Genomic DNA, 23,970 nt, shown 5'->3' with positions numbered 1-23,970 from the left:
GTAGCAGGAAGCAAAGTGGTTGGGTAACGAGGTTAGAAGAACGCTAGCAAGCCAGAGCCAGGCTGGATATACAGGTGCCAAAACTAACGAGAGACTTGTTAAATACGCGATCCCACAGACAGGCAACTCACTACTCCTGGCCCCGGAAAGCTTTTTTGTTCTTGCTATAGTCAATTCATTCTCTAGATGAAAGCTCTATAAACTGCCTCAACGAGAACTTCACTGGCCGTCTTAAAGCCGCCCAGACTTGGGGCTGGCGCATGCGCACATCGAAAACCTTCGGTCCTCTCCCGACCCTCCACTAGAGGCGGGGCCTTGGAGTTCTCAGGCGCGCGCGAACTGACGCTAGAATCGTGACTTCGGGACGCAAGAGCGGATGAAGCCCGCCAGTGCCCCGGAAGCAGTCGCTGCAATTTCCGGAGGGGTTTGTACACCTGGTGCGGGAGCTACGGGGCCATAGGATTGTTCTTGGAGTAGTGGTGCACCATGTCCCGTGGCTCCAGCGCTGGTTTTGACCGCCACATTACCATTTTTTCCCCTGAGGGCCGGCTCTACCAAGTAGGTGAGTGAACCGGGTTTGCCTTTGGTCCACTCGAATTGCTCTGTCATGGTACGGCCTGGAGCAGGAAGCCGCGGCCGGAGTTTAGTCCCGGGCTGAAGCATGGCCGGAGCTGGGACGGGAGGAGGGCCGAGGCCAGGTCGAGTCCCGTGATGTTCCCACCGATATCTGCAGGCAGGGATGGGAGCCCGAAGGCTGAAGGCCTCGGGCTCTCCAGGGCAAGGGGCCACACTGCCCCTTAACACTGTAAAGCGTTAAGGAAAGTAGGGCTGTTTGACGTGAGTGGGCCCAACGTCGTAATCCTCTAATGGGTAATTGGTTCCTTGACCTTCCAGTTAAAACGTATCCCCGCCGTTTTCCTTTGTTTGCAGCATGGACTTCTTGGTCCTGTGGTTAATTCCGCGTAGGCATCCAGAGCCTTCTGTGTGCCAGACGCTGTGCTGGTCCTGAGGGATGTAAAGATGTCACACCCTCACCTATACTGAAGCTCACAGCTTAAAGGGAGTGACAGATACGTAAACAAACGGATAAAAAGAAAAATAAAAAGCGCCAAATTACAAATACCTACAGAGTTCAGGACATCTTTGAAAAACTGGTGGACAGGGTGAGTGGCTTTCAGTTCTAGAGCTGCTCTTGAAACTAGCATCTTCTCTTAACCCACATCAGATTGAATGCTACTATAGTTTAAAAGCTGGTTCTGGATTGTAGATGAGGTATGGTGAACTAGCTGTTTCCTGAACAGCTTCAACGGAAATAAACCCTAAAGAGTTACAGTTGTTCAGTATAGTAATATATGTTGTTGGATCGAAAAGGTGTCAGGGTTTAGGTTATGATTATAACCCCGGACCCTTAACCCTTTGCTCTGGAGAATTCAGTATCATGAGAACCTGATTTGCAACTGGCCGGTGATTATTTCATTTTTGAGTGAATTTAGCACCTCAGTGCCTTGGCGATGACAGTGATAAAATCGTCTGTGCTTGGAAATCATAAGGAGAGAGTTGGCCTATAAATGAGGTTCTCTTCACCTGTAAATTTTAGAAATAAAGATAACTTGGAATGAAAGCAGTCTATATGGCTACATACTGGATATAACGTAGCAAGAAACAAAGTCATATTGGTTAACTCAGTAACCCCTTAACTCATCCCCAATTGAAACATATGACCTAAGATAGAACAGAGAGATGATAACTGTATCTTCAAGGAAGTTTCATTTTTAAAGTTTCATTCCTGAGTTTTAAAGACTTTTTCTATATTAGACTATGCTTTGAATGTTCTATTTTATGGTTTTTAATATGCGAACAGGAAAAGTCACTTAGACCTACACTTTGCTTTTGTATACTGTATTGTGAAATCTAGCCATAAAGCATAGGCTTTAACGCTTCCCAGATTTGGTGAGTAGAGAGGCTGAATGTAGTGTCATTTTAATGGTTTTAAAAGATTCAGAATAGAACATGTAGTTCAAAACAAGTTAAATATCTAGACAGAATAATTTTAAGCTCTGTCTTGTTGTATAACACACTCCCTCAGCTACTTAGGGCACTAATTAGACATGGCTAGGAAAAGGAAAGTGAAAGAATAGTTAGTATGATCAAGCAGTATAGTGGTGAAGAGTTCAGGCCCTGGAGCCATACCTGGATTCAAATTCCTGCTCTCCTCCATACTAGCTCACCTGGGCAAGTGATATAACTTTAGCCTTAGTTTCTGTTTACAAAGTTGGCCTAATAATTCCTTCCGTATATGGTTGTTTTGAGGATTAAATAAAACGATATATGTAGAGTGCTTAGCACAGTATTAAGTCCTCAGTAAATGTTATTTTTTGTTTGATTCTTTGGCTGATTTTATTTTTGGTCTCTTAAATTAGTAGCTCTATTTTCTTCTTTCATTGTCCATCCATGCTTGATTCTCTAGTGAAATATATGTACATTGTCATAATGTTGTAAGTACTGTTTATTAGTTTATAAACTTTAGAATCTGCCAAAGACAAGACGTATAAGAATTATAAAGTGCAAATTGTTAACCATAACGGTGGAAAAATAATATAAGAAAAATGGAGAGATGACAAGGGAATGGAAAGATTAATGGAAAGGCAAGTATGCTCCTCATCTTCCATAGCTGGGATTCAAAAGATAAATGTAGTGTAAAGTTGATAAATTAAAAAAATAAGAGGTATAAATTTAAAGTTACAATGCTAACTATAATCATAAACAAACTGTTGGCAGTGTTTGTTCCCAAGGAGTAGAGAGAAAGATTTTTGATTGTTACCTGTACCTTGAAAATTTTCTCTCAATGAATGTATTCAAGGGGTAGGGTATGTGTGTGTGTATATAGAAAAACTGTAGCGCTTTATACAGAGCACTTATCAGTGGGGAAACGAAGGCCCATAAGCCTGACTACTTTCAGGCCTCTCCTGCTTGCAGGGTTTTTTTTGTTTGTTTGTGGTACGCGGGCCTCTCACTGTTGTGGCCTCTCCGGTTGCGGAGCACAGGCTCCGGACGTGCAGGCTCAGCGGCCATGGCTCATGGGCCCAGCCGTTTCGCGGCCTCTGGGATCTTCCCGGACCGGGGCACAAACCCGTGTCCTCTGCATCGGCAGGCAGACTCCCAGCCACTGCGCCGTCACGGAAGCCCTGCTTGCAGGTCTTTTGCTGGATATGCCTGGCAAGGGAGGTAGAAGCAGTCACTTGAATTTGCCTCCCAGATGAAAGTGAGCACTGCTTGGTTGCTTCTAAAAAGGGAGCATGCTGCTAATGATAGGAAAGAAATGGTCTGGTAGAGACAGACTGGAGAGGACAGTTTTCTGATCTGGAAGTGGTACTGTGTACTGAAGCCAGGATTCCTGGGGAGTCCTTGCGCCACATCAACTAGGAAAACTTTCTACATATGTAAAATAGAGATAATAATTCCATTTACCTTATAGGTCTCTAAGGATTTAATGAGTTAATAGATGTAAAGTACTGAGTGTCACATAGTAAGTGCCCAGTAAAATGTTTCTGTGAAGGATGCTGTCAAGAAGAAACAAGTGGCTGATAAAAATGGAATCAGGAGTTTCACAAATAAATGGACTGAGAAGTACTTACTGTTTGCCTCTTTTGCTGTTAAAAAAAATTCTTGTTTTAAAGTAGTGTTTCTCAACCCAGACTTCTCATGCCCTCTTGAATCTGATTTGAAATTAAATGTGTATATGTATACATATGTGTATATATATTCATAAATACATACATATTCAAACTACACAAAAATAATGGGATCAAACACTGCTATGTTTTCAACTTCATATCCCCCTCCCCGACACACTCACAAATGCCAAGATTCCTGATGACCCCATCTGCTTGAACATCACCATTTTAAGGAGTGTAATATTTGGAGGCACTGTGAAATGAGACACACTTACTGCTTAAGTTACAAGGTTAGGGAAAGACAGAATGGCAGTTTCAAAAAATCTTAACAAAAAGTTTCTAGTCATACAGCATTCAAATTGAATGTAGACATATCCTGCAGAATACCTGCCTTGCCCCAGTAGAACATCTCTTATTTTTTTGATAACCAAACTTCGAAGAATGTATGGGCCATGCATTATGTTTCCAGCCCGTGTTTATATTGGAAAAAATCATATTTTCCAAAATTCAATACAGGTTTTTGTTTGTTTTTAAACATCTATTAATTTTTTCCCAGCCTTGTAAGTTAGAAGTCTGGTAGGCTTAGGGTCACATAGGCTGAAAATTAAGGTGTCATTAGGGCTGCAATTCTCTTTTTTTTTTTAAATTTTAGATTTGTGTTTTATTGGGGTAACATTGGCTTATAACATTAAGTTTCATGTGTACAACATTTCAGTTTCTATTTCTGTATACCCTACATCATGCTGAGCACCAAAAATTTAGTTTCCATCTCAGTACAGCATTTTAGACAGAATTGTGGGTGGGATAAATCTTGAGTTACATTCCTATAATTGGCAGAATTTCAGAATCACCTGTAGATGTTTCGAAAGGAGCATCCATAAATGGGACATACATCGCTGCTGTCGCTAGCATCACACTGAGCAGCTCATACTGTGAGCCATTGTCGGGCATTGTGTGCTTGTCCTGAACATTTTGTCACAGTACCTTTTATTTAGCCCCTGTTTTATCCTAGTGTTATACGAATGAGTCCTGGAAAAGTTGGGAAAGCGTTGAGGAAAATTGTAGAGGAGGAAGCAGAGTGTGTAAGAGATTACTGTGGAAAAGAGGTCTCTATATACAAACAACTGTTCATTAACCATTTTATTTGTAATCAAGGAAGCAGTTTTCATTCTAACCTAACTGTTTGTTGTTAGGTTGAACCTTGTGAAACTGCTGGTGTTTGACTGGTTTTTACCTATAAAAATAGCTCTTTTGTGTGGTTCAATCTAATACATAGATGATAATAGGTAATTTACTATGTATTTAAGTTACTAATTAAGAAATTTAATATGTAACTTAAATCCATTATAATCTTTCCCATTTAAAATAATAAATCCATTATAGTTTTTCCCATTTAAAAAATGAGAAATGGGCTATCATTTTCCTGCATAATCTTGGACATTCAATAACAGATTACTGAGATTAACATAAGTGTTTGCTAGTTTTGTAAGTTTCTGAAATTTTATCCAAAAAAACAAATCTTTAGTAATGGAGATAAAGTGTTTAATTATTATTTCTGACATGTGAATTCTGGCTATTAAAAACTAAACATGCCTTTTAAATGCTGCCTATAAACTATTTTCTCTTAATTGGGCTTCATGCTCACCTCTGCTATATGTGTGATATTACTTTTTACTCTCCCAGTGTTCCTTTAGAAGATACTTTTTAGTTATTGTCTCTAGATTCTTTACTTGGCAGTTTCCATTTTTGTGGAAATTATTGTAACATATATATTTTATGGTGGTATTGTTATTTAAATTAAAATTTTTTTAATTAAAAAAAATTTTTAGTTGAGGTATAGTTGGCGAACAATATTATATAAGTTTCAGGTGTACAGCATGGTAGTTCACAATTTTTAAAGGTTATACCCTATTTTTAGTTATTATAAAATATGGCTATATTCCCTGTGCTGTACAATATGTGTCTTTGTAGCTTACTTATTTTATGCTGGTGGTAGTGTTGTAATGGGGATTCATTTACACAAAATTTTATTGAAAATTACAGTGCAGTGCACCATGGTAAGTACTAAAATATCTGCGCAAAAAAAAGGTACTTTAGGAAGTGACACTCATAGGGAGAGCCAGGAAAGTTTCCTCAGAGAATATAAATTGATCTGCATGGAGATTAGATAAGGAAATTCAGGGAGACCAGTGTATTGGTCAGTCAGCGTGGTTGGAGCAGACAGTGATAACTGGAAGAGTAGATTGTAGCAAAATTTTGAAAAGATTTGGATGCCATGCTAGAGTTTGGACTTTGTCCCATAGGTTTTGGACATAGCCAGCAGAAATCTTTAAGAACGACAAAATTATTAAGTAAAATAGAAGAGCTGAGTGTAGAACTAGAGTAGAAAGAGACAGATGACAGGAAGACCACTTTGGAGAGGCTTGTTCAGTAATCCATATAAGTAAGCCCTAACGAGTGAACTAAGGTATTGAGAGAGAAAGGCTGGAAAAGGGGAGATTCTTGAGTTTTATTTTTCAAAATTTTATTATGGAAAATTTCAAAACAAAGTAGGTAGAATAATACAATGACCCACATGTATCCGTAATCCAGCTTCAGCGGTCATCAGCATTTTATCAATCTTGCTTTCCCTTATACTTTTCCCCTCTCTGCTGGAGTATTTTAAAGCAAATCCTAGATATGAGTGGACATTTCTCTAATGAGAGAGAAGTGAAGAGTCAAATATGGTACCCAGCTTGAAAATTTAAGTGGTTAGTAATTTGAGATAAGGAGTATAAAAAAAGAAGGACGTTTATAGAGAAGAGGAGTTTAATTTCAGACATACCTGTGGGAGAAATAGGCATTTGCAAATGTGGGTTCAATGCTAAAGATGACATAGTTAGTGGTGATTATATAGGATAAAATCATCCAGTGATAGGGAGAAATGATAGAATTCTGGGGGATACCAGTATTTAAGGAGTCAGCTGAAGAGATGGAAGCAGTGAAGGAGACTGGAAAGTAGGAGATGAAGAGCAGGAATGAGATATATATATATATATATATATATATGTATTGGCTGCGCCACGTGGCATGTGGGATCCTAGTCCCCACCAGGGATGGAACCTATGACCCGTGCGGTGGAAGCGTGGAGTCTCAACCACTGGTCGCCAGGGAAGTCCAGGAATGATATACTTTTAAAAAAAATTATTATTTATTTATTTGGCTGCGTTGGGTCTTCGTTGCAGTGCGCGGGCTACTCAGTGCGGTGGCTTCTCTTGTTGCGGAGCACAGGCTCTCGGCCCCGCTTCGGTAGTTGCAGCACGCAGGCTCAGTAGTTGTGGCTCACGGGCTCCAGAACATAGGCTCAGTAGTTGTGGCGCGTGGGCTTAGTTGCTCCGCGGCACGTGTGATCTTCCCGGACCAGGGCTCGAACCTGTGTCCCCTGCATTGGCAGGTGGATTAACCACTGCACCACCAGGGAAGTCCCAGGAATGATATTATTAACTAAGAACTTTAAATTAAAAATTCAGTTTCTTCATTGCACTAGCCACATTTCAAGCGCTCAGTAGCCACATATGGCTAATGGCTATTATATTGGACCGTGCAAATATAGAACACACTGCCATCATCACAGAAAGTTCTGTTGGACAGCACTACTCTATATAGAGAGGGAGAGAGGACTAGGACTCCTTTAATGAATCCTGGCTAATTCATAGGCTCATTGTCTACTGAGAAACATTTTCTACGTGTAAAAAAAATTTTTTTTTATTTTGTGGGACAAAATTTTATTATATGGTGAGGGCTGTAGCTCTTTCTTTTGCAGCCTTTTATCTTTTGCATTATTAAAGCAGACCAGATAAGTAATGCACATGAGTGAAACTGGCTGGTGAGATAGGAGGAGGAGTGATGGGAACTGTGAAAAACTGCAAAACACATGCCAGCCCTAGATGATTTTTCCTCTGCAGGACAGTTGCTATGTGGGAATGAGGGTCAAAAGATACCAGAATTTTTTTTTCTAAGAAAAACTAAACCCTGATTTTATTTTATCAGACTTTTAATTAAAATCTTTCTAGAAAACTATGTATTCTAAACGAGTTTGAGTAAGCTGGATTGGGTCCATGGCCAACCTTTGACTTAGTGTCTACCGGTTGCAAGTGTAATTTTAAAGTTCCTTGGTTCCTACTTCAACTGTCCATTTTGGTGGTGGAGGGGGAAATACACATTTGAAAATGCTAAAATTACTGGTGAGATAGGAAATACTGTGGGAATTCAGAGAAAGGGTTGAAGAGTCCCTTCTAGGACAATCAGAGAAAGTGTCCATGGGAAATGGAAGAGGCTTGAGGGGAAGGGCAGGCTTTGGCTAGGTGGAAATAAGAGTGATAGGGCAGTCCAGAGAGGACTTGAAACCGCAAAGAGATGGGTGTGGGAAGAGTCAAGGTCTCTAAGCAAAAAGTACAGTGTAAGAGGAGACATGGTAAAAATTGCAAACTAATAGCCCTGTATAGCCATAGATGGAATACTTTTTAGGCCAGAATTGTGTTCTGAGCAATCAGGTAATAACAGACAGCAAGCAGTTGAAAATGTGGAACTGAAATTAGGTGAGATCAAGCATGGTGACCCAGATATATATCTGTATAGAAGTGATTGTCCCTAACGTTTCTTTATCTCTATAATATGTAGAGTGATAACTCTTCTTTTATTCCTGATAACTGGTCATTTGTATTCTCTTATTTTCTTAGTCTGGCTAGAGGTTTGTATGAGTTTCCTGTGGCTGCTGTAACAAATCACCACAAACTTGGAGGCTTAACACAACAGAATTTATTCTCTCACAGTTCTGGAGGCCCGAAGTCTGAAATCTGTATCACCTGACCAACATCTAGCTGTCGAGCAAGGCCATGCTCTCTCTGGAGGCTCTAGGGAAGAATGCATTCCTTGTCTCGTCCACTTCAAGAGGCTGCCAGCATTTCTTGGCTTGGGGCTGTATCACTCATCTTCAAGACCAGCATTTTCAGATCTGTCTGCTCCCTCTTCATAGCACCTTCTGCTCTGTGTGTATAAAGTTTCCCTCTGTCTCTTAATAGGAATGCATTTAGGGCCCACCAGGACAATCTCCCCATCTCAAGATTAACTTAATCACATGTGCAAAGATCTCTCTCTCTTTTTGCGGGTGGGGCTATATATGGTGTTATTTGCAGGTTCCAGGGATTAGGACATGGATATCATTTGGGGACCGTTTTTCAACAACCAAAAGGCTTATGATTTTTTTGTGTTTTTTTTTTGCTTTTTGTTTGGCTGTGCCTTGCAGTATGTGAGATCTTAGTTCCCTGACCAGGGATTGAACCCATGCCCCCTGCATTGGGAGTGCAGAGTCTTAACCACTGGACTGCCAGGGAAGTCCCGTTGGTTTATTGGTTTTTGTTCAAAGAATCAATTTTTGACTTTGTTCATGTTCTCTTCTTTGTCTATTTCATTGATTTCTGATCTTTATTATTTCTTTTCTTCTAATCTGGGTTTACTTTGCCCTTTTCTAGCTTCTTAAAGTGGAAACTTAGGTTTGCAGTGTAGAACTGAGGGCCCCAACTACCTTCTGGCTGTTCACCAGAGGCCACTGGTGGTTCTTGCCACATAGCTACTTATCAAGCCAGCAAGAAGAATCTCAAGAGTGAGTCTGCTAACAAGGTGGAGTCTTATATAAATGTAATCAGTAGAGTCCCATCCCATCACCTTTGCCATATTTAGTTTGTTAGAAGGAAGTTAAGAGATCTTGCCCACACTCGGGAGGGGATTACACAAAGATGTGAACACCAGGAGGCAGGTATTGTGGAGGGGAGGCCACCTTAGGATCTGTCCACCATAGCAGTAAAATTCCTTCTGAACACTTTTAGCTGCATCCTACAAGTTTTGATACATTTTTATTACCATTCAGTTCAAAATATTTAAAAATTTCCCTGGTGACTACTTCTTTGACGCATGGATTATTTAGAAGTGTGGTTTTAAATTTTCAAATTAAAATTTTTCCCTAAGTATAGGGATTTCAGCACTTTAAAAATTGAGACTTGTTTTATGGCCTAACATATGGTCTGTCTTGGTAAATGTACCATGTACTGTTAATACCATGTGCCTGTATATCTTTCAGTTATTGCCAATAGTATTCTACAGATACCACCTAGGTCAGGGTGGTTGATGGTGTAGTTCATATCATGTATGTCTACTGTTTTGCTGTTTGTCTGTTTCTAGCGGTTGCTGAGTGGCAGTGTTAAAATCTTTAACTGGGTGTGATTGTCCATTTCCTTTTTTAATTTGGTCAATCTTCCTTTCATGTATTTTGAAGTAGTCTTAAAAGGTGTGTATACATTTATGAATGTTATGTCTTCTTATGAATTGATTCTTCTATCATTTTGAAATGTTCCTCTTTATTTCTGATAATACTCTTTGTCTTGAAGTCTACTTTATCTGATATTAATATAGTCCCTCCAACTTTCTGATGCTTACTTTTATATGGTATATGTTTTTTCCTCCATTTATTAAAGTGTGTCTCCAGTAGGCAGCATATATTTGAGTCTTGCTTTTCTATCCATTCTGACAATTTCTGCTTTTTTTAAATCTTAATTTAAAATTTTTTATTTGAATTTTATGTATTCATTTATTTTTTATACAGCAGGTTCTTATTAGTTATCTATTTTATACATAATAGTGTATGTATGTCAATCCCAGTCTCCCAATTCATCAAACTACCACCACTCCCCTCCTCTGTTTTTCCCACTTGGTGTCCATACATTTGTTCTCTACATCTGTCAGTTTCTTTTAATTGGAGTATTTCATCCATTAGCATTTATTTATTTATCTATCTGTCTATTTATTTATTTATGGCTGCGTTGGGTCTTTGTTGATGCGTGCAGGCTTTCTCTAGTTGGGGCAAGTGGGGGCTATTCGTCTTTGCAGTGTGCAGGCTTCTCATCGTGGCTTTTCTTGTTGCGGAGCATGGACTCTAGGCTCACGGGCTTTGGTAGTTGTGGCACGTGGGCTCAGTAGTTGTGGCTCATGGGCTTAGTTGCTCCACGGCATGTGGGGTCTTCCCGGACCAGGGCTTGAACCCGTGTCCCCTGCATTGGCAGGCAGATTCTTAACCACTAAGCCACCAGGGAAGTCCCCTCATCCATTAGCATTTAATGCAGTTGTTGACATGGTTAGATTTAAATTTACTATTTTATTTATTTGTTTGTCTTTGTTTTGTTTGTTTGTTTATTTGTTCCTCAGTACCTCCTCCCTTGCCCCCTTTTCAATTATTTGAACAGTTTTTAGAATTTCGTTTTAATCTATTAGCCTTTTGGCTACTTCTTAGCATCCTTTAGTGTTGTTCTAAGGATTATAATATACCTGCTTAACTTCTCCCAGTCTTAGAGTTAATAGTTCTCATTTCACATAAAATGTGCAAGCCTTGAAACATTGAAAGTCCATTTACTCCCTTTCTTTTTTATAAGTAATACATGTACATATTTCATAAACTCCACAAATGTAACTTTTGTTAAGTATTTTATATATATATAAATAAAATAGATCTATTTATTTATTTTTTGCTGTGTTGGGTTTTCGTTGCTGTGCGAGGGCTTTTCTGTAGTTGGGGCAAGCAGGGGCTACTCTTCATTGCAGTGCGTGGGCTTCTCATTGCGGTGGTTTCTCTTGTTGCAGAGCATGGACTCTAGGCACATGGGCTTCAGTAGTTGTGGCACACGAGCTCAGTAGTTGTGGCTTATGGGCTCTAGAGCGCAGGTTCAGTAGTTGTGGCGCACGGGCTTAGTTGTTCCGTGGCATGTGGAATCTTCCCCGACCAGGGCTCAAACCCATGTCTCCTGCATTGGCAGGTGGATTCTTAACCACTGTGCCACCAGGGAAGCCCTTGTTAGGTATTTTTAAAGAATTAAAGAGAATAAAATAGTCTTATATTTATTCAGATATTTACTGTTTTTTGATGTTCCTCATTTCTAAAGATTGGAGTTTTCTTTTGGTATCATTTTCTTTCAGCCCGAAGAACTTCTTTTAGTGTTTTTGTTGCAAGTCTGAAAGTATCTTTATTTTACTTTCATTCTTGAAGGGTGTTTTTATTGGATATAGGATTCTGAATTGATGATTTTTCTTTCCACACATTAAGAATGTTCCACTGTCTTCAGGTGCAGTCATGGAATTCAAATCATAGTTCTCTTGTGTATAATCTGTTCTTTTTCTCTGTTTTCAGATTTTTCTCTGCTTTTGGTTTTCAGGAATTTGACTATAATGAGCACAGGTGTGGTTTTCTTTGTATTTATCTTGCTTGGGGTTCTCTGGTTCTTCAGTATGAAATTTTATGTCTTTTGCCAAATTTGGAGCATTTTAGCCATTATTTCTAAAGATTTTATTTTTTTTTGGTCTTGTGCTTTCCTCTCCATATGGGACTCCAGTTACACACATTATACCTTTCGAAGCTGACCCACAGACTTATTTTGTTAAATCTGTTTTCTCTTGTTTAAAATTGGATAGGGAATTCCCTGGTGGTCCAGTGGTTAGGACTGTGCTTCCACTGCAGGGGGCTCGGGTTCGATCCCTGGTCTGGGAACTAAGATCCCGCATGCCGTGCAGCACGGCCAAAAAAAATTAAAAAAGGATAGTTTGATTCATTTTCATATATCTCCATTCTGCAGTTAAGTTCACTTGGTGAATTTTTAAATTTCAGGTATTGTATTTTTCAGTTCTATAATTTCTATTTGGTTCTTTTGTACTTTACTGAGATTTCTTATTTCATCTTGAATATTTTTCATTATGTCATTGAACATAGTTTTAATAACTTTGCCTGCTAATACAACATCTGGGTCATCTCAGTGTTGGTCTCTTCTAAGTAGATCATGTTTAACTATGTTTGGTTTGGTTTGGTTTCTTTTTTAGTATGTTGAGTAATTCTGGATTATATCCTGGGCATTTGTGAATGTTAGGTTGTGAAGACTGGATTCTGTTATATTCCTCCAAAGAGTGTTAATTTGTTCTAGTAGGCGGTTAATTTGGGTGGCAGCTTAAATCAATTCTTTTATCCTAGCTAGGCTGCTTGGAGTCTGTCTTTTGCGTGTGTGGTTATGGAATCAGCTAGAGATTTGGGCAACATAGAAGTTGGGGCTCTCCCTCTCTGGCTCTCTCCTTTCTCTCCTTCATTTTCCAGCAGCTGTGGTTACTCCCCCAAGCTGTTCTCTAGCTCTTCAGGCCAAAAGGACGGAGTTTTCTGTGGGTGTTTACCCCTGACTGGGGCCTGCATGCAAGCTTAAGTCATGAAAATGGGGAGCTTACCTCAGTCCATTGCCATCTTCAAGCATTGCCTCCCTTTCTGGAATCTGCCTCTTTTGGCCTCTTTCTGGTGTCTTTGGGTAGTTTTGTCTAGAGTTTATAGTTTACCTATGGAGGGTTGATCTGGTAGAGGCTTTATTGACCATATGAGAAACAGAACTGAGAAGCATTATGAAACATTATATTTTAGACGTTGTTTGTGGTGTAATGGGATGGTAAAAACAAGCTGTTGTAATTAGTTAAATGTAAGTTAGATCTGAGGATTTTCTTTGAGGTGATTTTTCTAGAGTCTTTTTACTCTTTTGTTCTCTTCAATATGTGGCCACTTAGAAATATTTGACAAAGGATTTTTTTTTTGTTGTTTTGTTTTGTTTTTGTTTTTGTTTTTGTTTTGCGGTACGCGGGCCTCTCACTGCTGCTGCCTCTCCCGTCGCGGAGCACAGGCTCCGGACTCGCAGGCTCAGCGGCCACGGCTCACGGGCCCAGCCGCTCCGCGGCACGTGGGATCCTCCCGGACCGGGGCACGAACCCGCGTCCCCTGCATCGGCAGGCGGACTCTCAACCGCTGCGCCACCAGGGAAGCCCTTGACAAAGGATTTTTATCACAGCTCCTGTTAAAGGAAATTCTTTGGTATCATAGGTAGTATCTTCCTCAGATGATCTTCATCACCAGTGGCTTTTTGAACCAAATAAGACCAGGCCTCAGACCTGGTGCACAGAGTAAAAGCATCTATTATGCATCAAATGTAGATAACAATTGGAGTAGTGAGTAATTTTTTTCTTTTACATTATCCTTTATATTTCCTACAGTGAGCATATATTAATTTTTATTGCTCTTTTCCTAATTACAAAATATGTTTATATTAAGTTTAAATATTACAGAAATATACAACATAGAAAGGGATAGTCTCATCTGTAATTCTACTCTCCACAGGCAGTCATTATCAGCTAAACCACATGGTGCCAAAGTAGTTTGTTTTTATAAACCACTTCAATTCAGTTGTTTTAACATGGGAATGATGTGACAGCAGCTAGAGAAGTGCACAAGCTTAAGTTTGTTATAGATAAACTGAAGAATCCTATAGTGTAGATAACGTGAAAATTGCAAAAATCATGATCCAGAAAATTTCAACTTGGTGGGGGATAAAAGGCAGATTAATCTAACAGCAGTTAAAACTGCATATGGTCAATTAGTTATTGACTAAAAGTTAACAGAAATAGTGAATCTTGAGAAAATTTAGATCACCTAAATTTGACCCAGGTAAACCAGACTTAGTAGAAATAATGGCTACAAAACAAACTTTTTAAATGATAAAATGTAATTATAAAGATTTGATATAATAAAACTTAAAATGTTTATTGGAAATTTGGTATTTGTACCTGATGAAAATGATCAAAATGGAAAGAAGTGGAGTTGGTTTAATTACGATTTATTATTATCATCATTATTTTGACTTTGCATGTATTGGATGGCATTCCATGTTAGTTCATAAAGCTCTTTATTTTTAATAACTATTTATTATTGCATTGTATGAATCTATTATCATTTATTTCGCCTCTTAAAAAAAACTGTTCTGTTTTCCAGAATATGCTTTTAAGGCTATTAACCAGGGTGGCCTTACATCAGTAGCTGTCCGAGGGAAAGACTGTGCAGTAATTGTCACACAGAAGAAAGTACCTGTAAGTAGTACTGCCAAGATAGCCAATTGTTGCAGAATATAATGTAAGAATGTTTCATGAGTTTGTACAAGGTTATATTATTATATATGTTAACATTATTTTTGCTTTGACCCTGCTTTCCTGTCTGTCATCCAAGGAGAATTTATTGACAATTTAACTGAGTAGACAGAATTGACCAAGTTGAACTTTGTGGTATGATTATAAGCACAATGGGATTTCTAGGTCTTTTGTCTTCAGGGACCTCAAAACACACTTTGGTGAGCTATAATTCTTGCCCATAGGAAACATATCATCTGAAAAAGGAAAACAGAGTTGTGCCCCTGCCCCAATTTTTTATTGGTTTTAACTGTAAAATGAGCAGAAGACATTTATTATATAGTTCACTGTTATCATTCCATAATATTTTTTTGTCACTACACAGAGACCTGTGATTTTTTAAATTATCTTGATTTATTTTGTTCATTAGGACAAATTATTGGATTCCAGCACAGTGACTCACTTATTCAAGATAACCGAAAACATCGGCTGTGTGATGACAGGAATGACAGGTGATTGACTTAATACCTACTTAGATTTGTTATTTTCTTCAGATTATTTTTGAGTTTTGTATTAATTTTAAAAGGCTTCCTTTAGTGTCTGATTTTCAGGTGATATGAGTAGATTTGCAGTCTTCCAAGGCTTGTATCAATCTTTTCAGAGTATTGTGAGCTTTTTTGAAACCATAAGTATAATAGAATTAGATCTCTATGCTGCAGTCAGGGAAACTGAGCTGAGGCCCCTCTCGTAGATGATTTATTTCAGATATGGTTAGTAATTTAAGGGGACATAAGTCAGTATATCTCAAACCTGGTGATAGTGACACTGGTTAGAAGTAGGTGAGAATTATAAAAATAGCATTGGGCTTTTATTTTCTGAAATCAAGGGAAAATTCAAGCCCACAAAAAAAAGATCGAGAGAAACATTATTTTCTTTCCTTAAAACCTGGTCTTGGGCTTCCCTGGTGGCACAGTGGTTGAGAGTCCGCCTGCCGATGCTAGGGGACACGGGTTCGTGCCCCGGTCTGGGAAGATCCCACGTGCCGCGGAGCAGCTGGGCCCGTGAGCCATGGCCGCTGAGCCTGAGCGTCCGGGGCCTGTGCTCCACAACGGGAGAGACCACAACAGTGAGAGGCCCACGTACCGCAAAAAACAAACAAACAAACAAACAAACCTGGTCTTTGGGGAGTTATTAGACACTTTTAGAAACTATTTTGACAACTGATGAAGGGCTCAACATAAAAGAGCAGTGCTGGATATAGAACTTCATTTTTTAAACTTTTTCCCTTTTTTGTCACATACTTATTGCTGAGTCATTCATTATACGTTGGTGGGAGAAAAAGCCATAGTGGACCACTTCTGTTTTCCCTAAGTCATAATGGAGATATATGTATATATTGGGAAAATTATCTGAATTGAGGTTCATTCTTTCCTTCTAAAGAAGTAAACCTTTGTTTTTTATGCTCTAAGCTGACAGCAGATCCCAGGTACAGAGGGCACGCTATGAAGCAGCTAATTGGAAATACAAATATGGTTACGAGATTCCTGTGGACATGCTGTGTAAAAGAATTGCCGATATTTCTCAGGTCTATACACAGAATGCTGAAATGAGGCCTCTTGGTTGTTGTAAGTATGCAAAGAAGTCTCCCAAATAATTGATGAATTATGATTTTTTTTTAGCGAACATGCATAAAGAAAGTTATTTCAGTAACACTTGGGTTTGGAACATGTGGTTTGGAAGTTATAAAAGGTGAAGAAATCTTTATAATAAATCAGTGATGGAAGGATAGGTTTCACAACAGTATTTTAGGCACTACCTTTAAACTTTAGATGCTGTTAGGCTTTTGTAGTGGAGATTCTACTGCAATTCCAGATAACTAGTTTGATGGAAATGCTTAAATTAGGCATCTTAACAATGTAGTTGTTTCTTTGGACCACCCTAACGAATCAGGCTCACACATATATGCCTGTGATTCATATATTTAGAATAAATTTCTTCTTTAAAAAACAAGTAAAATTTTATTGGGAGAGGAATAAGCTTTACTGATCTGAGATTTAATGTAATAAATTAGCCTGAAAAATTCAACATGTTTGTTTCTGACATTGTGTCATTCATTTATGAGAATTAAAGCAGTCAGTGTAATGATTTTTCTTTAGCATCTGACCCTATTTTTGACCTGTCACTTAAAAATTCTCCCTTGATTTCTTTAATGATACTCTTCTCCTCAGTTTCCTTAGCTCATCCTCTTCTACTGGTCCCTTAAATGTTGTTGCTCATCGGGTTTCTCTCCTTGGTCCTTCTCTGGGTGATCTCATCCACTTTGATAGCTTCATTTACTACCTGTATGCCAGTCACTCCCTCATTAGCTTTAGCCCAGTTTCTTCCTTCATGTCCCACGGATACTTCAAACTTGAAATCATTGCTGTTTTCCTACTCTCATCCTCAACTTCTGTTCTACCCCCATCTCACCTTCCCTGGTCATCTGTTTAGTCATCAAGCTTTACCTTAGAATATCTGTCCCTTTCATCTCCTCTGTCACTTTTCATTGTCTCTTGCCTCTGCCACCTAATTTACTGCCTTTCTTCCTCCTTACTCTTTCTTAGTCTGTTCCATATTCCTACATGAGTTATCATTCTAAAATCAAATTTTGTTGTTTTGTTGTTAATACGATGTGTAAGGCCCCTTACAGTTTACTCCCAAGTTGCCTCTTGCACCTGAAGCTCTGCATTTCTCTTTTGCCTGAAGCTCCTGTAATACATGGATCTTTTGTCATTCCCTGGGTGTGCCCTGACCTTTCCTGTGCCTTTGTGCATGTTCCTTTTGCCTTGATTGCCCTTCATTTCCTTATCATCTGTTAAACCTGCTCATTTTGCAAGTCCCTGAAGTAAAGAAGTGTTTCTTTTTTTCCCCCCAAAGAAGTAAGTGGATCTCTCTTTTGTAGTGCCCTTGTGCTTTGTATCACAGCTCAAGTATAAAATGTAAAGAAAATTACAGGGTAACATAACATTAGAATAAAATGGATAGCTGATCACTGTCATAGTGTTTGTCAATAAAATAAGGTTCAAAATTCCTCATTACTAGACTCTATAAAACATCTATAAATGTGAATAAAGTCATTGAATAATACCAAATCTTGTAAGAAGACACTATATAAAAAAGGTTCAGGGCTTCCCTGGTGGCGCAGTGGTTGAGAGTCCACCTGCCGATGCAGGGGACGCGGGTTCGTGCCCTGGTCCGGGAAGATCCCACATGCCACGGAGCGGCTAGGCCCGTGAGCTGTGGCCGCTGAGCCTGCACATCCAGAGTCCGGAGCCTGTGCTCCGCAGCGGGAGAGGCCACAACAGTGAGAGGCCCGTGTACTGCAAAAAAAAAAGGTTCAAATGGGGTTAAACCATTCTTTAAATACTTTTGTTACCTGCTCTGCTGAGTAGAAAGAAGTTTGGTGGTGGTTGTTTATTTTAATTGTATGTCATTACAAGAACATAATTATACAAGAAAAAGTATTTCTTGGTCAAATAAACTGAAGAACTACTGAGCTAAAGTAGATCAACCTACAGCAGAAGATTTTAGAACATTTAATATGCTTTTGTATATTATTTTTTCTAAAAGAGGTATGTGAAAAGTATATTTTCCAAATTTATTTGACCAGTTAACGTCTTCAGGGATTAGGGTTCAAAGGAACATGCTTTGGATAATAGCAAATGTTAGAAAATTGTAAATTACATTTGTGATCATTAAAACCGTTAAAAAAATCTGTGATAAAACCTTTTGGAAAATAGAAATTTGTTTGTCTGTGGTGATAACCTATGTTTTATCTGTGGTGATAACCTATGTTTTGTTATTTTCTTAAAACACATCCTTTAAAAAATATTTTTAAAAGAACAGTGAAATTGGCTAACCTGATTTTCTTTGCTTTCATGAGTTGCCTTTTCTGTAACATCATTTAATTTCCACATTTATTGAGCACTTACTGTCACACATTAAAAAACCTGTTCTCAGGAAAAAAGAAAAAATCCTAAAATAGACGGCCAGAGTAATGATCAACAACAGCTATGTGGCAATACCAAGAGAGAAGAAATCTTGTTGTATAAAGGCATAAGATATTTAATGAGGGTCTTTCTTTCTGTTTAGGTATGATTTTAATTGGTATAGATGAAGAACAAGGCCCTCAGGTGTACAAGTGTGATCCTGCAGGTTACTACTGTGGGTTTAAAGCCACTGCAGCAGGAGTTAAACAAACCGAGTCAACCAGCTTCCTTGAAAAAAAAGTGAAGAAGAAATTTGATTGGACATTTGAACAGACAGTGGAAGTAAGTTAGCCGAAAGGAACTGACCTTTTTTTTATACTATATAGAATAATGAGGATCACTGCAGAATTGACAATCAGTATAGGCTATTCCTGGGTTATGTCATGATATCCAAGTTTGTCAGGTTAATAGTAAAATTGATGTCACATGGGAACAGTGAGGACTGCTTTTATTCATCTAATTCCCTATCTCATTTCATAATGCATTTGAAACTGCTTTCAACAAAACACATATAAAATGGGAAACTATAAGTAAGAATAGGAGTCAAGACCAGGTCCAAAGACCTGCATGGTTGTGATTCAAATTAGGCTTATGCTAACTGGAAGCAGAAGTGAAAAAGTTGAGTCAGTAATGCTGCTCTTATGGTCCTAAAGGAAAAGCAGCCACACACCAAATTTTCAAGAAAGCAGACATCTTCACAGTAAAAGAGTATGCTCACAGGATGACTTGGCAGAGAAATTATATCTGGGGCACAGAAGTAGAGCTGTTTTATGCAGGGTTCTTGAGGGGATTGTTCATTATGATTGGGAAGTTTTAAATTGACAGGACAAGACAAAATTCTTATACAAATATTTAGTAACCTGAGACTAAAGAAGTTTCTTATTTACTGCCAAGAAGTTAAAAACAAAATTTTAGTGGATTGTGGAAAAGAGGGTCTGGGATACAGCAATTCTAAAGACTAACAACATGATTCTGATAAACGAGAAAGGAAAAATTACCATCTAATAACTTTGTGTTTGGTTGGCAGTATTATCATACACTAACAGGAAATAAGCTAGTTCTCATCTGGGAGGCACTGTTCAAATGTTTCTTAAAGGTTTTTTTTTTTAATTGCAATTCATAGTTACATAAGTAATTAATCACATCAGGTACAAAGCCACTTAAAACATTCTTAAATTGTTATTACTGTAAATTCCTTGAAAGAGACTATCATTCATCTTTATCCTCTCCCCGTCTCACTCCAAATGCTAATAAGCGTATTGCCTGGCATGTAGTGATCACCAGGCAAACAGACTGTTTTGTGTAAATCACCCTATTTTTGTTGTTGGAGCCCTTTAGTTTATAGTTCAACTTGGTATAAACAAGTTTCTTGTCATTGGCAGGCAACATGTTAGAATTAAGCAATCTGTGTGGCTGTAGAACTACATCACCTCAAACATGGAGCAAAAATGAATAGCTTGTGGTTAACTCATGACTTGAATAAGTTTGGAATGAGAAAAATCTTGGAATCTCTGAAAAATACTATATTATTTTAATGTTGATACTTTTTTCCAGACTGCAATTACATGCCTGTCTACTGTTCTATCAATTGATTTCAAACCTTCAGAAATAGAAGTTGGAGTAGTTACAGTTGAAAATCCTAAATTCAGGTGAGTTATATTGTCGGCCAGGTACTTAAAGAAGTTTGCCAAGTGATAAATTCTAGTCTAGAAAGGTGGAGGTGTGTTGGTTCATTTGTCCTGTAACTTGAGGAAAGAACACTTTTTTGAACTATGGTTTTTTTTTTTTTTTCCAGCACCTGAGAGATCTGTTTTAAAACTTATTGGGTGTCTCCTTAAGACAGACATAAACTGCTTGTCTTCTCATTTCATTTATTTTATATCTAATACCAGAGGTGATGTAAAATAACCTCCATTATCTGAGAAGTGAATGAAGCATAAGTGTTTGTGTGGTTTTTTTTAGCTTAAGGCCAATAGAAATTCAGCTCCCAAACTAGTAGTTTTCAGATGGACCTTTGATTATTTAGTGGTAATTTAAGTGGAGCTTTGAAGAGCAGTATGAAATACTGATGTACCTCAGACCCTATTTGGATATCTTTGAAACCCCTGAATTTTGCATACAGCTAATTGAATTGCAGATGCTGGATCCTTGTCTGTTCTTACTCACTAAGTGACTAACTCCCACAAATCAACTTCACAGCTTCCATGAGTCAAATCTATACTGGGTGCTTAACACATGTCAGTTCACCTAATCCTCCCAGCAACCCTGTGTGGTGATTGACTTTTACCATGAACCTGGATACTCTTGTGAATAGTAAAAAATGCTTCGGTTAAATCCACAGATTCAGGGAACCTGCTGGAACGCATGTTGACTACTGTGTGTATTTACTCTTAGGTTACAGTTATAAAGACACATGGTCATTGTTAGGGGTGGGGGAAAAAGGTAGTAAACTAAGCTTAACCAGACCTTGAAGAGTTTTGTTAGTACATTTTTCTTTTCTAATTTGTTCTTTTTGTTGCCTGTAGGCAAGAGATATAAACATGAAAGACTTAAGAAAAATTTATAGAATTTTTTTAAAAAACAGAAATGAATTCCTTTCTGTCCCCCATAGGAAAAGGTTGCCTTTTTTAAAAATTTTCTTAAAGCAGTAAAATTCCAGCAGGAGCAGTCTCTCTAAAGGATCTACAAATAGTTCTTGTTTTCTATTCTGAGACCCTTCTATAGCCTTTAAAATCTTTATATCCATCTACTAGTTAAATAAGTAAGAAACCAAAGATCGTATGTCTTCAGAAAAACTCTTTATAAATTTAAAAACTCTTTATAAAACTCATTTATAAATTCTGTGATAGTAAGTATACTTAAATAATAACTAGAATATATAACATAAGCATACACAACTGTATAAACTACTTACATTGCCCCAGTTTGCACTAAAAAATGTCACTTTGACAAATTTCACTTTTAAAAGTTCACCAGTAATGGGTCACATTAAAGATTGCCAAGCAGTTTTTGTTTCTTTGGGGCAAACATCATTTAGAAAATAACATGTTCAACATGGAGTGCCTTCTTGTCTCTAGGCTGATACAAACTTGAGTTATAGTAGGTATAAAAGCATTTTGACATAGGAGCTAAAATAGAATACTTTATGTATAGTTTAGTTTTATATTTAATTTAAATATTTGCTATCATAATTGCAACCAAAAGGGTTTTTCTTTCAAAAGACCTAATTCTAGATCTGATGTCAAAGAGGTAAACATTAGTGTGTATAGATGAAGTTGATATGATGTCTGGGAATTCCTTCAAAATAATCTGAAGGGATGAGTGGCGGGTGTATTGATTTTTAAAAGATTAGCCATAAATTGATAATTGTTGAAATTGGGTGATAGGTACACAGGAGTTCATTACTATCCTACTTTTGTGTGTTTTTTGAGTTTTGCATAATAAAAAGTTTTCAAAAAGTAAATAGTTGTGGGGTTTTTTTCCCTTTGCCTTCCAGGATTCTTACAGAAGCAGAGATTGATGCTCACCTTGTTGCTCTAGCAGAGAGAGACTAAACATTGTAGTTAGTTTACCAAATCCATGACGCCACTTGCCTGTGTGTTTCGTAACAACAGACCAACATTATGGGGGCCCCTGAATTGAAAAAGGAACCTCTCCCACTCCTCCTACCACTGAAGTGGTTAGGACTCTGTATAAATAAAAACAGTGCTTTTGGAAAATAATCGCATCCTGTCTTTTTTACCTCCAATTTTAACTGTTAAGTCTTTGGTACATGCAGACAGTTAAATAAATGTTCACCATCTTCACATTGTAGCTCTATTCATTTTGTTGATAGATCCAAGTTTCTTTGGCTTAAGGAACTTACTAGCCAGAAATTTAAACTATAGCTATATGGCATAATTAATAAATTGCAAACTAAAACTCTGGTTTCAGAACTTGCTCTGACTATAGTAAGTGGGCATGTGAGGCAAGGCCTTTATTTTACAATTCTTCATTCATTACTGAACCTGGACTCCCAAGTTGCATTGGAGGTTTTAACTATAGTAAAATGATTAGCATTATTGATCTTCCGTAGTTGAGATACACATTTAATCTATACTCAATAAGAACCAATATTATTATTATTATTATTATTTTTGGCTGTACGCGGGCCTCTCACTGCTGTGGCCTCTCCCGTTGCAGAGCACAGGCTCCGGACGCGCAGGCTCAGCGGCCATGGCTACGGGCCCAGCCGCTCCGCGGCACGTGGGATCCTCCCCGACCGGGGCACGAACCCGTGTCCCCTGCATCGGCAGGCGGACTCCCAACCACCGTGCCACCAGGGAAGCCCAAGAACCAATATTTTTAAGAACAGAAATTGTAGTTAACCTTTGGGAAACAATAGGGTTAGAAAAGTTGTAGAATATGTGTATTTTCTATGCTGTCTTGAGATTAACTATTTAAAGCAGACTTTAAGGAATTGGCCTATAGTAAAGTAGAGATACCACCATAAACATTAGGGGAAAAAGAAGAGCAAACTATATTCTGAATAATCTTTTTTTTTTTTTTAATGTGTAGAATTAAGGTTTTAAACTTCCCAGAGTAGTTCCCTGGTGACCTCAGCCACTAATACTTATAGAGGATCCAAAAATCTTGGAATGTCTAAGGCCAATACATTTCATTTGCACTGGGTGAGACTGGTGCTGTTGGTGTTACCTCATGCAGGTGAGCATGGCTGCTGGTCTAATACCAGTCCCTGGAGTCTGCTGCCCTTGTTTCTGCAGCCACCAGGCCCACAAAAGGGGAGGCCATGTGAACTTGGGACCACTAGAAGCAGGAAACTTCACCGACCACATCCTCTTCAGAGCTGAGTCATGAGTTGTAAAGTGTCCTAAAAGGGAAGCAGCGTTCTTCTGATTCAGGGGCTGCTGCCCTGGGATTACCCATCCAAATCCACTAGGCTCTATAAAGGGGCTGCTCTCATTTTGAAAGGGGGGTCTGCATGAAGGGCTGCTCCCCTGAATAGAATCTGCACTCCTATACCCTTAGGGCCTTGACTGTCTTCACCCTTCTGGAATCATGGGTGAGAGACTAGCAAATAACTGGATTTTTCTATAAGAAAATATCTTCTAGTGATAGAAAATGAAAATTTTCTCATTTGTTAGGAAAATAAGTTTTTACATTATAAAGCAAAATCTAGCTGGATTAAGGGTTTTGAGTAAGTATATTAAATTGGTTATTTTGTGCTTAAAAGAACTGGAAGAAATAGATCCATTTAAGTATGCGAA

General features: G+C 38.3%; 1 protein-coding gene across 1 annotated transcript; it reads left to right on the top strand.

Moving 5' to 3' along the window:
* Nucleotides 1–353: 353 nt before the first annotated feature.
* PSMA6 (proteasome 20S subunit alpha 6) lies at nt 354–22,425 on the top strand. The gene is made up of 7 exons (XM_059056538.2): nt 354–562; nt 14,545–14,639; nt 15,106–15,187; nt 16,145–16,300; nt 18,807–18,985; nt 20,258–20,352; nt 22,200–22,425. Exons 1-7 carry the CDS (start codon nt 487–489, stop codon nt 22,255–22,257), a joined length of 741 nt encoding a protein of 246 aa, XP_058912521.1. The 5' UTR covers nt 354–486; the 3' UTR covers nt 22,258–22,425.
* The last annotated feature ends 1,545 nt before the right edge of the window (nt 22,426–23,970 follow it).

The sequence above is a fragment of the Kogia breviceps genome, chromosome 3 (genome assembly GCF_026419965.1).
Source record: "Kogia breviceps isolate mKogBre1 chromosome 3, mKogBre1 haplotype 1, whole genome shotgun sequence".
NCBI lineage: Eukaryota > Metazoa > Chordata > Mammalia > Artiodactyla > Physeteridae > Kogia > Kogia breviceps.
Note: the sequence above shows the minus strand (reverse complement) of the source record. Positions and strands in the feature narration are given on the sequence as shown.

Coding starts and splice junctions, on each gene's coding strand:
- PSMA6 (XM_059056538.2), top strand. CDS start 487: ATGTCCCGTGGCTCCAGCGCTGGTTTTGACCGCCACATTACCATTTTT. Junction 563..14,544: donor GGGCCGGCTCTACCAAGTAG/GTGAGTGAACCG, acceptor TCTGTTTTCCAG/AATATGCTTTTAAGGCTATT. Junction 20,353..22,199: donor GTTGAAAATCCTAAATTCAG/GTGAGTTATATT, acceptor TTTGCCTTCCAG/GATTCTTACAGAAGCAGAGA.